Raw genomic sequence first — 13,515 nt, forward strand, 5'->3', positions numbered from 1 at the left:
GCCTAGCTCTAGTATTAACCAGCCCCTTTTAAAGAATTCAGGAGAGATGATATTCTGTTCCTTGTAGGTTTTTAGACCATCTTCATTACCATAGTATTTGGGCTTCTTCCAGAAATACATTAAGTAACATGACTAAATTTTAGGGGTGTTGGTTGTAGCCATGTTGATCTAAGACTATAGGCAAACAAGGTTCTTTGGGTAAATCTGATATTTTTTATTAGACCAACTAAAATAGTTGGAGAAATTCTTCTTTGTACCTGAAAGTGTGCAAAGAAGAATGTTTAGAACTATTTTAGTTGGTCTAATAAAAAATATCAGATTTACCCAGAGAACCATGTCTGCCTATGACTAAATGTTGCCATTCATGTTCCATTTTTTTTCTCTCATTCTTTCCACCTGAGGAAAAATTATGTATGCAGCAGAGTAGTGTCATTCAGTCATTTATTATTCCTTATACTCTTCTCTGTGCTTGTAGCAAGAGAAGCAAGTCAAGGGTGCTCCTTTTACAGGTAGGGCAGAACATGATGAAGGTCCTCAGATCTTGCAGCTCCCCAGCTCCCAAGAAAGTTCTCTCTTTAGCACAGGGGAGCTTCACCTTATAGTAGAAAGTTCCAAGGTGGCTGAGGAATAGAGTTTTTTACTCTGGCATTCATTCTGGAGATTTAGCCTGTAATATAGATATGCTGAGGCCAGGTCTTTGAGCACCTTGAAAATAAAGATCAAGACCCTGAATATGATGTGGTATTACAGTACATTGGAAACCAGTGTAGAGTGAAGGACAGTTTTGATGTGTAGCTGTAGTATTCTGTACTAGTTGATTTGTCTGAACTTAGAAATTCAAAGGTTGAGTGAAACAGAGGGAAAAAGAGTTGGAGCAGAAATAGATAGGTGACATGAGGTGATAGCCATTGATTTAGGAGGGATTGTACAAGTAGATAGGGAAAAGGTCTAGCAACTGCATTTCTGAGCTGAAAATGATGAGTTTATAAGGAGGGATTTAAACCCTGAGAAAAATTTGTAAAAAAATCCTGTCTCTCTTTGTCTCCCAGGGTTCTTTCAGGCACAGTTGAATAACATGTTTATAGCGTGTTGGTGAATATGTTTTATAACTAATGTAGACAACATAAATTGTGTTGTAACATGTGACAAGGTAGCATCTTGGACACTGAAGGGCCGGCATCACTGGGCTGTAGAGGGAGCCCCGCCTACTTTAGCTCAGGCAGAAGGAGTAACTATCATGATAGAGAGAAAAGGAAGCAAGGTGTTACTCTTAGAAGATCTTCAGTTTGCCTCTCTCTGTTCTCACATAGCTTAATCCACAGAATTGGAATTTGCTTTGCTTAAAACTCATTTTATACTGCAATTTTCATCCTGGCCCAACGTGCAGCTCCCAAGATAAATTCCATATATAATTGGCCCCAATGTGTGGGTTGAATTTCTGATATGCTAGAACTGTTTCATCTAAGAAGCTGCATAAGAGCTTTATTGCTTTAATTTTAACTGATCTATTGACTGCCAGAAAATCTCTCAATCACTTTTGTGAAAACAGCAGTCAGCTTGTGGTAATGCTTGCAGAGGGATAGCAAACATGAATGACAGCTCCCTAATTAATGTGGCATTGGAATTGGGTTTGGTGGTTGTAATTGTGCCTGGAACCATTTTTTAACCTTTTGTTTAAAGCTAGGGTAGAGATATGTATGCTGGTGTCACAGGACTTGCAGCTAGGACCATATGGTAAAGCTATGAGCTGTATCAAGGGATGCTGAAAGACATGGTGTTGTACCTGGGATGTTTGTGCAGCAAAAATGCTAGGCAGCTGAGAGCAGTAAAGACAGACAGTTTCCCTTTACAAAAATAAAGATGAAAAAAGGAATCTGAAAAGGAATGTACTATATTCCTTCTTCAGTAGCTTTTTATGGAAACTGTCACCATACTCATTCTACAATGGCTTGATATAACTTATTCTGCACCGTAGGTTCTAGTACTTTACTAAAATTTACTTTAGCTGTTGTTAAACATAGAGGTGTTTTACATTATTGTCTTGAGAAAAAAACTGATTACACTTAGTGATGATTTGTTTATTAATTATTTTAAGACTTATAATCAAATATTAGAGAAAGATCCTCATTGTTAAGGGATATATTTTAATCATGAGGAGTTCATGTTTTCTTGGTAACTAGAGAGTAAGTGTACACCATGTGTAGGGTCCAACTCAATAGCAGCTAGGGATGACACAAGATCTTATATATATGTCAAAGCAACTTTTGAACAGAGGACTATTGTTGGGTTCCAGGTCAACGATGCCCACAAAGCAACTGTCTTAAGTCCAAACAGGGAATAGCTCTGGGTTTCTGTCTTCTTATTTACACACTTGCAAAAAGGTTGATTGCATTGAGGACTGTATTGTCTGCTATAAAGCTTCAATATCAAGAAAGTTAAACTGATCCAGATCCAGCCTCCATTTGAAAAAGGTCTCCAGTTGTCTCAAGCAATCAGATTCTTTCAGGGAATCCAGTTGCTGATGTTCTCCAGAAATGTGAATTCTAACCACTGATTAAATCTTGGTCAGGGTGTCCTGGCAACCAAAGCGAGTGCTCAATATGCTTTTGACAAATTATCCCTAGCAGTTCTGATCCAGCTTGAGAGCTCTGTAGCAATTACATTTGCGCATGGAAAAACTCATAATGGGGGGCCACTTTTTGATAAGCACAAATGGCAGTGAATGCATACTCTCTGTTGCTTTTCAGTGAAATTTAGGCATCTAACTGCTGTTTGTACCTTTTGAAAACCTTCCTTGAAAATGTGCAAGTTATTTGCATTCTTCTGCGTTGACAATATTCCTGTTAAATCCTCTTCTTACCAGCAAAATTCCTGTTTAGAACAATCCATCACCTTCTTCTGATCTGTATCCAGAAATAGAATTACAGACTGGAAAAAATCAATCAATCCAGGATTGACAGTATGTATTGCAAATAAAGGAAACTGGCCAGTTCGAGAATTTATTCATTCAACCCACAGTAACTTGAACTGGGTTTTTCTTTTGAACTGAAATTGGTTGTTCTGACCCAGTAAAAAAAAAAAGGTATAAAGCCCATTACTGGGTAGTGCTGGAAATCCTTACTTCCTATGAATTTGAATTCAACTAGTATTAAATCAGTAAAAGTTGTATCAAGCTTGGCCAACTTCTAAGTGATTCAAGGCCACACACAATGTGGGCCACACCCACAGGGGCTGCACTAGTGCAGGACACAGGCCTATGGGTTGAATCCCATCCCTTGCTGCACTGCATGCACAGGTGGCACCTCCTGCTGGAACCTGCATACGGATGCCCTCCCCACCCCACTGCACTGCATGCACAGGTAGCACTCCCCTGTACTGTGCGTGGGTGGCCCTCACCTCATTTCCTTCACTGCATTGCACCCATTGACTCCCCCTGCACTATGGACTGCGTCATCCCACCCCTCGGGATAGGAAGAGGTAGCAAAAGCTGAGGGAGGAAGGGGGAACCTAGAAACTCCAGCTATAGCAGCAGCCAGAGCAATAGGGGGTAGTGGCCAGGTAGGGCCTCAAGGGCAACACATTAACCCCTCCTAGGCTGTATGTAGACCATGGGCCACTAGCTGGACAGTCCTGTTGTAGGTGATCAGTATCTTTTATGATTAGATCCTATCTGTGATCAGGTGCTATTAGAGGATTTAATATTCAGGTTTTTGAAAAGATCTTCCAGACTGGAATAAAAACAACCTTTCTCTCAAGGAGAGAGAATACCAGGATTCTGTGAGCTTGAGACCTTGCTTTGTCTTTTGAAAATTTCTGAAGTGCTTCTGGAGAATGCGCACAAGGGATCTAGTGCCACTGACAAGAGAAAAATGCCATTTTTTCTCCTTCTGTAATTTGGCTTTATACATCCTAGTTAAGAATACACAGAGTCTTAAGGAAACTGTTATCAGCTAATTGTTGGCCAGATCCTAGAATGGGCAAATGTACAATGAGGATATGGACCTTAAGCCATATTCTACTTTAATTTCACAAAGGAAAAATGCCATCAGTACAACATCTCTCCTCAACCATTGTACTTAATCTGACTTTTTAAACTCATACAGTAAGTCTGGATAATTCTTTTCCTGATAATTCCATCCATCTCCCCTTGTGCTGATCAATTAGTAGAACCTACTATGTTTCACCTGTGACCACTGTGAGCAATTTCGGTGTGACTGCAGCTAAGGCTCAAACTGGGACTCTTATGGCTCAGAGGCATTGAGAAGTTTTATTTTCCAGACCATCTGAAAGGGTAAATACTCCTAGCTAATGTAGTAATAGCTCTGCTAAGTGTTTTTCAGCTTTGAATAATTTCTCATCAATTATTAATTTTAAGGAATATCTGAAATAGGTGAAAAATCTTAAAATGGGTCAAGGAGGAACCTACTTTTAATTACTAAAGGTAGCAGTTGGAGATGAAGCATGTCCACATGAATCTACCAGTCAGTTCTCATTGTCATCCTCATTGTACTCATATGCCCTTCTTGACAGATGGGAAAATTAGGGGTTTTTTTAATTTTTGAAATGAATATAGGACCCAGTTTAGAAGCCTCTGTGAAGAGTTCTAGTACTATACCGTGAGTTAAATTGAAAATACTACTTTTCCAGTGGAAATCAGAGTACATCAAAGTTTGTCTTGAGGTCACTGGGTTTCTTTATAAATAATTAGTGATGTCTTCTAAGGAAATCAGGATCAGAGAATCAATTACAAGATTACTGAGACTAAGATTAACCCCCACTTGAAATGCTGATGGTAGTTGGCCCCAAATGAAATATGAACTGTCACAGAGTTTGAAGATTTTACAAAAGATAACCCTTTTGCTAGAAACAAACCAGGGATGAAGAAAAAGATCATGACAAGGATTTTTTTAGCCCATCTCATTGAAGTGTTTTGTTACAATTATAGTCTTTCTCCTCACCAAAGCTCTTGTTAATGCCACAATCTAAATTCTAGTCAGCCAGACAAAAGTGTTCTCTTATCTACTTGGTTGAACTGTAGATCACATGATCTGTTTTGTGGCACAGTCTCTCCATGCCTCTTCCAATATAACAGTTAGAGAAGGAACACTTTGAGTAAAGGCAAAACCATGCCAAATTCAGATCCAGTTTTTATAATGTCCCTTCAATTAACTACGTTATGCCCTCTAGTAGCTGGATGGGGTTTGGTGGCCAGCTGATTTTGAAATTGTGCTTAATCACATGCAGCCGACAAGAAGCTGTATGATCTGTTTATCAGTACATATGAGGCACAGAGCCTAATCCCAATGCCAATGAAATGAATTTCAAAACACCTAGTGATTTAAATTAAACCGGAAATAATTTGAATAACTTTTATCTAAATGCCAAATCAATACAAAATTATTTTGCTAGATGCCAAGAAGCTGTAGTCAAGTTTACACATGCACATCCCTAGATAGGATTAGTTGTAAATCCTAAATATGCACACTGCTTATTTCCAATGTGCTTTCTGGCACCTTTTGAAATTTAATAATTAGGTATGCATTAATTTAACTTTTTCCTTTGAATTTACTTCATGTAACCAAAGTGAGAAAACAAGTAAACTCTTCAGAACTTAACTTCTAAACTTTAAACCAAGTTGCTATTTCTATCTTTAAGCTGCTGCCATCTTCAAATGGAATCAGATCAATTAATGTTTTAACACTTTGAACTGTGAGCTGCTTTGTATACACTTCCTTATGTTTTACTCAGTGGAAAGGCTGCTGCTTCCCATTTAAGCAGTAATTAACTCTGCTCAATTAGCACAGCAAGTTTTTGATCATTGCATGTAATTAGTTCCAAGGCCTCAGCACTCTGAGCACTCCCTTATTGAATCAATATTATTTTATATACCTGGTGTGCAATAATTCAAACACAGGTAAACAATCAAGTGGCGATAGAGTTTAAGCTATATATATAATTTTGTTATCTCAGGTACCCTATTTTTGAGAAGTAATTTAGATTTAATTTTCACAGAGCATTACATGAATAGTTACACACACACACACACACACACACACACAATGTGGTGGGTGGGTATATACAGTTTTTCATACTTAACCATGTAAAAGTGATATGTCAGTGGGTATGGGCTCCGTAGCTCTTTCTCAAAGTTGGTGCCTGCTTCCTTATGCTCATCTGCCACGCCTTGATGTGATACAAATAAAGGGAAGCTAACTGTTGGAACAAAAAGGGAAACAGCGTTCTCTCAATGGGTAGTATGTCCTTTTCACAGGGCTCCACCACCCCTACACCCTGTCCTCACCACATCTGCCAGGCCAATACCATGGTCCTTGAGTATAGTCAAGTTTCTAGACTGGTAGCTCATTTGGTCACTGCTACTTATCACCCCTTCTCTGAATGTGGTAGTTGGGGTCCGCTCAATCCTTATGTATACCCCTTTTACTGGTGCACATGCTCCATGAGTCCAGCACCCATTATGGGGTCCTCACACCCTCAGTTGAGGGGTTCTCTTCCTCACTCAATTATTCCCTTGCGCAGGCCTCGTGGATCCAGCCTCCATCCTTGTTGGCCTTTCTTTCGGTGGTGCCCTTCAGCCGGCTTGTGGGTTCCACCAACTGATGCCCCAGTGGGATTTCCCAGCTGCTCCCCACACTTCATGACTTACCCATATTCCAGTCTTGGTGCCAGAGGGTGGAGTGGCCTGGTTTTTCCAACCGACACTTCCTCATTAGCTCTCACTCTGGGTGTCCAACGCTCATCTCAGCTGGAGCTCTGGTTTGTCACTCTCCCAGGCTCTTTCTCTGTGCCTCTGCACAGAACCAGACTGATCTCCCCCAGGAGACTGTGCTTTCCCCCCTCTCGGAATCTTGGGCCTCGGCCCTCTCAGTGTTGAGCCTGCTGGGCCTCTCAGGGGCCAATCATATTGAGCTCCCAACCATGTAATTACCAGCAGTTGGGGATTTCCAGAAGCTGGGGCTCACTTGCACTTCTGGGTTCAGTCCTGGTTGGTGGCAGTGGAAACCCAGTATAACTCTTGGTTAGGTCAGGTGGTGACCCAGGCACACCCAGGGGCTTATTCATTATGGTTGGGGGCCGGCTGTCAGTTGTACCTGGATGAGACCACTGGCAGCAGCAAAACCCTGGTGCAGCTCCTGGGTAAGTGGAGTGGCAAACCTGGTTGTACTCATGGTCCCTCTTGTAACAGGGGCCGGGGAGTGGCTTACTGTTAGTGTATTTTCAACTTTTTGATTGCTCTTGCTTTGCTGACAGTTCACTGACTGGCATTTGGGATTTTAAGAAATAGTCTCCAACTCAGTTCATGATGCCATGATAACTGTAGAATTTTAACTGGGTAAGTCATTTCTTCTCTTTGTGGATGGAGAGAGAGCATTATAGGAGTGCTGGTTTTTCAACAGGTCTTGTTGTTACCGATAGATAGACTTCCTTATACTCTCAATCTCTCCAGCACTCTTTTTGTTTGAGGAAAGAAAGTGAAGATCTTTAGACTAGATAAGTCCAAGATAAGGACTTATCCAGGCCTGAGGAGTCCTGCTTCTTGTGGTTTCTCCTTTGATCGAACTTTGACAAGTCAATGGAGAGGCCACATCGTATTTCAAGAGTCTAATGAGAAACAAAGCAGAGGTGTTATTTCTCTTGGGTGCCTCCAGTTTTCATGTCATTTGCAAGTTGTGGGGTGTTTTCAAATTCCAGAACTCATACTATATTTATTTGAATCCTAGATGGGGGTTTCTGCCCCATTCAACATGAGGATAAAGAAACTTCATCTTGGGTGTGAGTATGAGCCAGGGTTAGGTGATTGTTGAGGCTTCAGCTCTGGCTCTAGCTTCGGGCCCCAGTTCCAGCCCCAACCCTAACCTGGAGGAGATTATGGAGTGCAGGGGGGAGCACTGGGGAGGCAGCAGAATGTGGGGAATGCACAGGCAGCAGGCAGGGGAATGCATGGGAGACCATGCAGTGTGCAGTCTGGGGGAGGGAGGGGAGACTGTTCAGTGGCAAGGGAGCTGCTGCAGCTCTGCCTCCTCCAGTTCTGGCTCTAGCTGCCGCTGTGGCCAGGACAGGAGCTGCTGCCATGGCTGCTGCTTCACTGTGGCTGTAGCTACAGTGTTCCCCATGCTCTGGGCTGGAGCTGCTGCATAGGTTAAGTGGTGGTGGGAGAATCAAATGGCCAGGTTTGGGGAGCCTCAGGCACTGTAGAGGGCAAGTGGCAGTGGGGAAAGGCAGCAGGGGGGGAAAATGCTAGGGGGTGCAGTCACTGGGGGGAAAGTGGCATGGGGCTAAGTTTGGGGGGGGCAACAAGCATGCTCCCTGCCCCCCTGCTGCTACCTTCCTTGCTACTTTGCCCTCTGCTGCTGCCTTCTCCTCTGCAGCAGCTGGTGTGGGGGAGAATGAATTTAAGATGAACCTCCAATAATTTGATTCCATACATGGAAAATTATAACAACTTTATAATTTTCCACACATAGAATCTATTGGGGATCATCTTAAATTGAAGTAGTTTTGGGTTTGGGTAAATATGGTAATATATATTCTGGAAATATCTTTTATTGGACCAACTACATAGCTGGGAAAGATGTTAGACATACTTTCAGAGATTAAATAGATTTCTTAGTTTTCTGCTTTCTGAGAAAAAACATGCACATGTGCAAATACTCCCTCCTCCCATGGGTATACCGCTGCCTGGGAAGTATTTTAATAGGGAACCTTAAAATATTGGTAAACACATCCCTTATCTGAGATAGCTAAAAGATTGCATGTTGGAGAAGATGTAGTGCAACATAGGGTGGCCATTAAAATAATACTTCTGAAAGGAGTGTTTTCAGATGATTCTTAAAAGGAAGAAAGATGGGCTGAAGCAGATGTTTAGGGGAAGCAAGTTCCATGTGCTGGAAGCAGCCACAGCTTTTACCTGCCAGCAACAAAACCATGGTGGGATTGCCTTAAATGACAAATGGTGTCACAGTGCAGGACAAATGGTGTCACAGATATCTGTCCAGGAAGAACTCTTTCAGTGTCCCCCACTTACAATCTCTAGTCAGTGGGAAGAAGAAATCAAAGAAGAAGAGGCTAACAGCATACTGGGCTGTAGGAGTGTTGCCATCAGATAGGGGGAAGTGATTATTCCCCTCTGTTTGGTGCTAGCGAGGTCGTATCTGGAGAACTGTGTCCCTTCTTGGGCTCCCCCCAATACCAAATGGATGTGTACAAATGAGAGAATACAAAAGAGAGCAATGAAAATGGTAAGGGGGCACATGATTTCTGAGGAGAGGCTGAGGGAACTGGGCTAATTTATTCTAGAGAAGAGAAGACTCAGGGGGTATTTAATAGCAGGCTTCAACTACCTGAAGGGGGCTTGAAAGAGGATGCAGCTAGACTGTTCTCAGTGGTGGCAGATGACAGAACAAGGAGACAATGGTCTTAAGTTTCAGCAAAGGAAGTTTTTCCTGATATCTACTTTCTCAGGAGGATAGTGAAGCACTGGAATGGGTTACCCAGAGAGGTGGTGGAATCTCCATCCATGGAGGTTTTTAAGACCCAGGCAGACAAAGCCCTGGCTGGGATGATCTACAGGTTTCTCTCGCCAACCATGGGGGTTAGGTTCCTGAATGTTCCCATGGTTGGCAAAACCATGGTTGGCAAAACTGGCAGGATTAGGGGAGCAGGGGCTGTGGGTGGGGGGTAAGGGGCACTAGCAAGGCTGTGGCAGGGGTGGGGACCAGGAGGGCTGTGGGGGGTATTTTCAGACTGTACCCCCCTTCTCTGAAGTGTGGGTACTCAAAATCATAGTTGGCAAAACCATGGTTGCCAAGGGACACCTGTAGTTCGGGATGGCCCTGCTTTGACTAGACGACCTCCTGGGGGGGGGTCCCTTCCCACCCTCATTTTCTGTGAGTCTAAATCGGGAAGGGTTAACTGCAGCAGAGGCTGCTGCCAGGCCACCTTTGCCCTCCTGGTGGAGAAGAAGGACCTTTTGCAGCCCAGGAGAAGCAGGCCTGGGGCATCCTAGAGCAGTGGGGCTGGCAGGGCCCTCCAGAGCTCCTCTAGTCTAGTCCAACCCCCGGCCCGAGGCAGCAGCAGCACTCTGCAGGATGCTGCCAGGGGAAACACCATGTATTTGGGTCCATGAAGGCAGTTTTCCTTAAGCATTCCTGGGGATAACTGATCTTCTGGCGTGGTTTAGTACCCACTGAGGGGTTGGGGCTTAAAGTCCACTTAATGGAAATAGGAGGCTCCTCCCTGGCTTGCTCCTGCCACCATAAGGCTGAGGGTGAGCGAACAGGACACCCGCCAAAAGACTTTTTGGAAGCATCTGAAGCCCCTGGTAGGGGTGGAGGATGTTTGCCGGTGGTAGGGCCACGCATGATTCTGCACGGACTCACGGATTTGGACTATGACTTGCCTGGGAATGCGAACACATTATTAAAAAAATAAAACAAAACAAAAAAAAATGCTGCGGGGCATGGCTACTTTACCCGGGGCCCTACCGGGCTGGCAGCCTCCCCTTCCCCTCTCGCCCTCGAGGCTCGCCCGCAGCCGCCGCACCGCTCCGTGCCTCAGTTTCCCCGCGCGCGGGCGAGGCGAGGGCGGCCCCCCGCAGCCGGCGCAAGGAGCATGCGTGCGGCGGCGGCGGGGCGGGGAGGAGGCATGGCTGAGGAAGGCGGTGGCGGCTTATGTGCAGCCGGGTGGGCGCAGAGGCGGCAGAGCGCGGGGCGCCTTCCTGCCCCGCACAGCAGCAGCATGGGCCGGGGCCGGGCTCGCCGCGGGCAGCAGCGGGAGGAGGCGGCTGCCCCGCGCCCGGCTGGAGCCCGCCCGGTGCGATGGTGACCGGCGGCTGCCGGGGCAGGGAGCGGGGGCTGCAGCCGCCGCCGCCCCGTCCTGCTCCCGTTGGGCCGGGCCGCGCCGCGCCGCCGCCGCCTCTGCTGCTGCTGGCGCTGCCGGTCGGGCTGGGCGCGCTCTGCTTCGGCAACTCGCTGCGGGGCGAGTTCGTGCACGACGACGTGTGGGCGATCGTCAACAACCCGGACGTGCGCCCGGCCGCGCCGCTGCCCGCCCTCTTCGCCGACGACTTCTGGGGCAAGCGCATGGCCGACAACACCAGCCACAAGTCCTACCGCCCGCTTTGCACCCTCACCTTCAAGTGAGTGCCGGCCGGGGCAGCGGGCCAGCGCCCCCGCTCACAGCACGGTGGCAGCCGAGACCCCTCCGCAGCCAGCTCCCGGGGGACAGCCACAGCCCCTGTCCGCCTCGGGCCAGCAACAAGGAGCCGCCCAGGGAGGTGCTGGGGGAAGAGGGCAGGTTGCCTGCATTGGAGGAGTCCCTTTCAGAGCAGCAGCAAGGATGCCCGGAGGGAGGTGCTGGGGGTTTGGTCCCACTGGAGAAGTTCCCCTCAGAGCAGCAGCAGCAAGGGCCCCGAGGGAAGTGCTGGGCGAAGAGGGCAGGTTACTGCTACAGGACTTCCCCATCAGAGCAGCAGCAAAGATCCCTTGAGAGAGGCTGTGGGGATGAGGGCAGGTTGCTTCCACAGGGGAGTTCCCCTTCTGCAGCATCAAGGATGCCCCGAGGGAGGTGCTGGGGAGAAGAGGGTGGGCTGAGCCCTCCTAAGAGGAGTTCCCCTCAGAGCAGCAGCAAGGATCCTGAGGGAGGTGCTGGGGACAAGAGGGCAGGTTGCTTCTACAGGACTTCCCCATCAGAGCAGCAAAGATCCCTTGAGAGAGGCTGTCCAGGTGGGAGGAGTTCCCCCACTAGTGCAGCAGCAGCAGGAAGGGTGCCCCCCCGGGGGGGGGGGAGGAGAAGAGGACAGGTTGCTCCCACAAGAGGTGTTTTCTTGTAGGCATAACTTGCTTGGACAAATTCTTGGAGGAAAGGGGCATCATCAGCTATTGAGTGCTGGAGAGCTTCTGCCTCAGGACTTCCCAAATTTTCGGTGCTGGAGGCTGCAAGGGACAGAGGAACAGTTGGGGGGGGGGGGGGGGGAAACAACCCTGGGCATACCCGGTTGGCTCCCCTTTTCAGCCTCCACTCCCTGACACAGGGCTGCTAGGGCACAGGGGCTTGCTAGGTGGTCTCCCATCCAAGTAGTAGCCAGCCTCAGAACTGTTTAGCATCTACAGTCTGCTGGTATCGGTGCATTCAGTCTGGTCTGGTTACAGATTAAAAAACCCACTGTCAGCACTCAAGGGCTTCTCTGACTGCCTCGGGTGAAGGGTCTCACACTGGGCATGGTGGACCTATGGTCTGACCTGGTCAATGGCAGTTCTTATTTTGCTTTATGAATGCAGGAGCATGGGTGCTCCTTTGGGTTAGGATTTGGTGGGGAGGGGGAAGGCAAAGCTCTTATTTTTTTCTCTCTCTCTCTCTCTCTCTCTCTCTCTCTCTCTCCTGTGCTGTACGGGTCCTGGATCCTGGACAGCTAGCAGCGAGTGAGCAGCAGGATCTTTTATTTCTTTTTTTTCCTTGGCTGTTCCCCGCAGCGCTCAAACCTGCCAAAAACCAAGCGTGTGACTTAAAAAAAACAACCCACTGAGCACAAAATGAGGTGGGGCTATTCTGGTAAAACAAGCTGAAACCCTGGTGCCACAACATTGTATTCTGTCCTCTTAGCTTCATGATTCAGCATTTTGCATGTAAACAATTTGGAATGTGAAAACCACAGTGGATGTTTACGTGAGACTGTGAGGTAACCTTGGCTGCAAGTGTGGGAGGCTGCCGCTTTTGAGAGGGGCACTGCTAATTTGAGCTGTGTAATCTTTAGCAGGGAACTTTCATTCCCAGGGCTTGATTTTTCTCCAAACATGCTGCTGGAAAGCTCCGAGGAGGGAAAATTGGCTTGGCATAATAATCAGGAGGGTGCTTTCATCATAGGATGTAAGGACATCTGCTTTTGGGGGAGCTAATTGTTATCTCTAAGAGGCAGCTTTGGAGAAACAGCTTTTGTTGGGACTTTAAGGCCTTTTGACAGGTTGCCCTATCGTTGCATGGTATGGGGGTCGTGCAGCACTTTGCATACCCCCCCCCCCCCAAATTTATTTCTTGGCTGCATTTGCCCATTATGTAAGAATAAAATCAAATGTTTTAGAAAGTTCTTTCTCTCTGAATAAATCGGTTGCATTTAATTCCCTAATCGCTCTCTTCTTCCTCTCCCCTATTAAAATCCCCAGTCTCTTTGCTTGAAGTTAGGCAAAAGGAGATGCATTTGATTAATTTCTTCTTTTTGAGGGGAACATATAAGAACAGGTGAGGTTTGCTTGTTTGTTTTTAATAACTAATTAAAGGGCCTGACCCAAATACACTGTCTTATTGCTCACTGTGTCTTCCCGATAGCTGCAAGTCTCATGTCAGTCACTGAATTCCAATGTGGCCTCTTCTGCATTAGGTGTCCCTGGTGTATCATTACACAGAATAGGCAGGGAAGGGAAAAAATAAGGAGAACTGGGCGGCCATGAAGTAATAGATAGATTTCTTACCATCTTGGAAGGGAAAGCTGAGGCTTGCTTGGGA

General features: G+C 46.4%; 1 protein-coding gene across 5 annotated transcripts in view; it reads left to right on the forward strand.

The window, feature by feature from the left end:
* The first annotated feature begins 10,678 nt into the window (after positions 1-10,678).
* Positions 10,679-13,515, forward strand: part of TMTC1 (transmembrane O-mannosyltransferase targeting cadherins 1) — a 261,037-nt gene continuing 258,200 nt past the window's right edge. For 3 of the 5 annotated variants that reach the window (XM_014609054.3, XM_059726487.1, XM_059726489.1), the window contains exon 1: positions 10,680-11,155. In XM_014609054.3, coding sequence (XP_014464540.2) covers positions 10,689-11,155 — 467 coding nt within the window. In that variant the 5' untranslated portion in view covers positions 10,680-10,688. Of the gene's footprint in view, positions 11,156-13,515 lie in introns of all 5 variants that reach the window. The other 2 variants (XM_059726488.1, XM_059726490.1) reach the window with 2 other exon arrangements.

This window comes from Alligator mississippiensis, chromosome 4 (genome assembly GCF_030867095.1).
Source record: "Alligator mississippiensis isolate rAllMis1 chromosome 4, rAllMis1, whole genome shotgun sequence".
NCBI lineage: Eukaryota > Metazoa > Chordata > Crocodylia > Alligatoridae > Alligator > Alligator mississippiensis.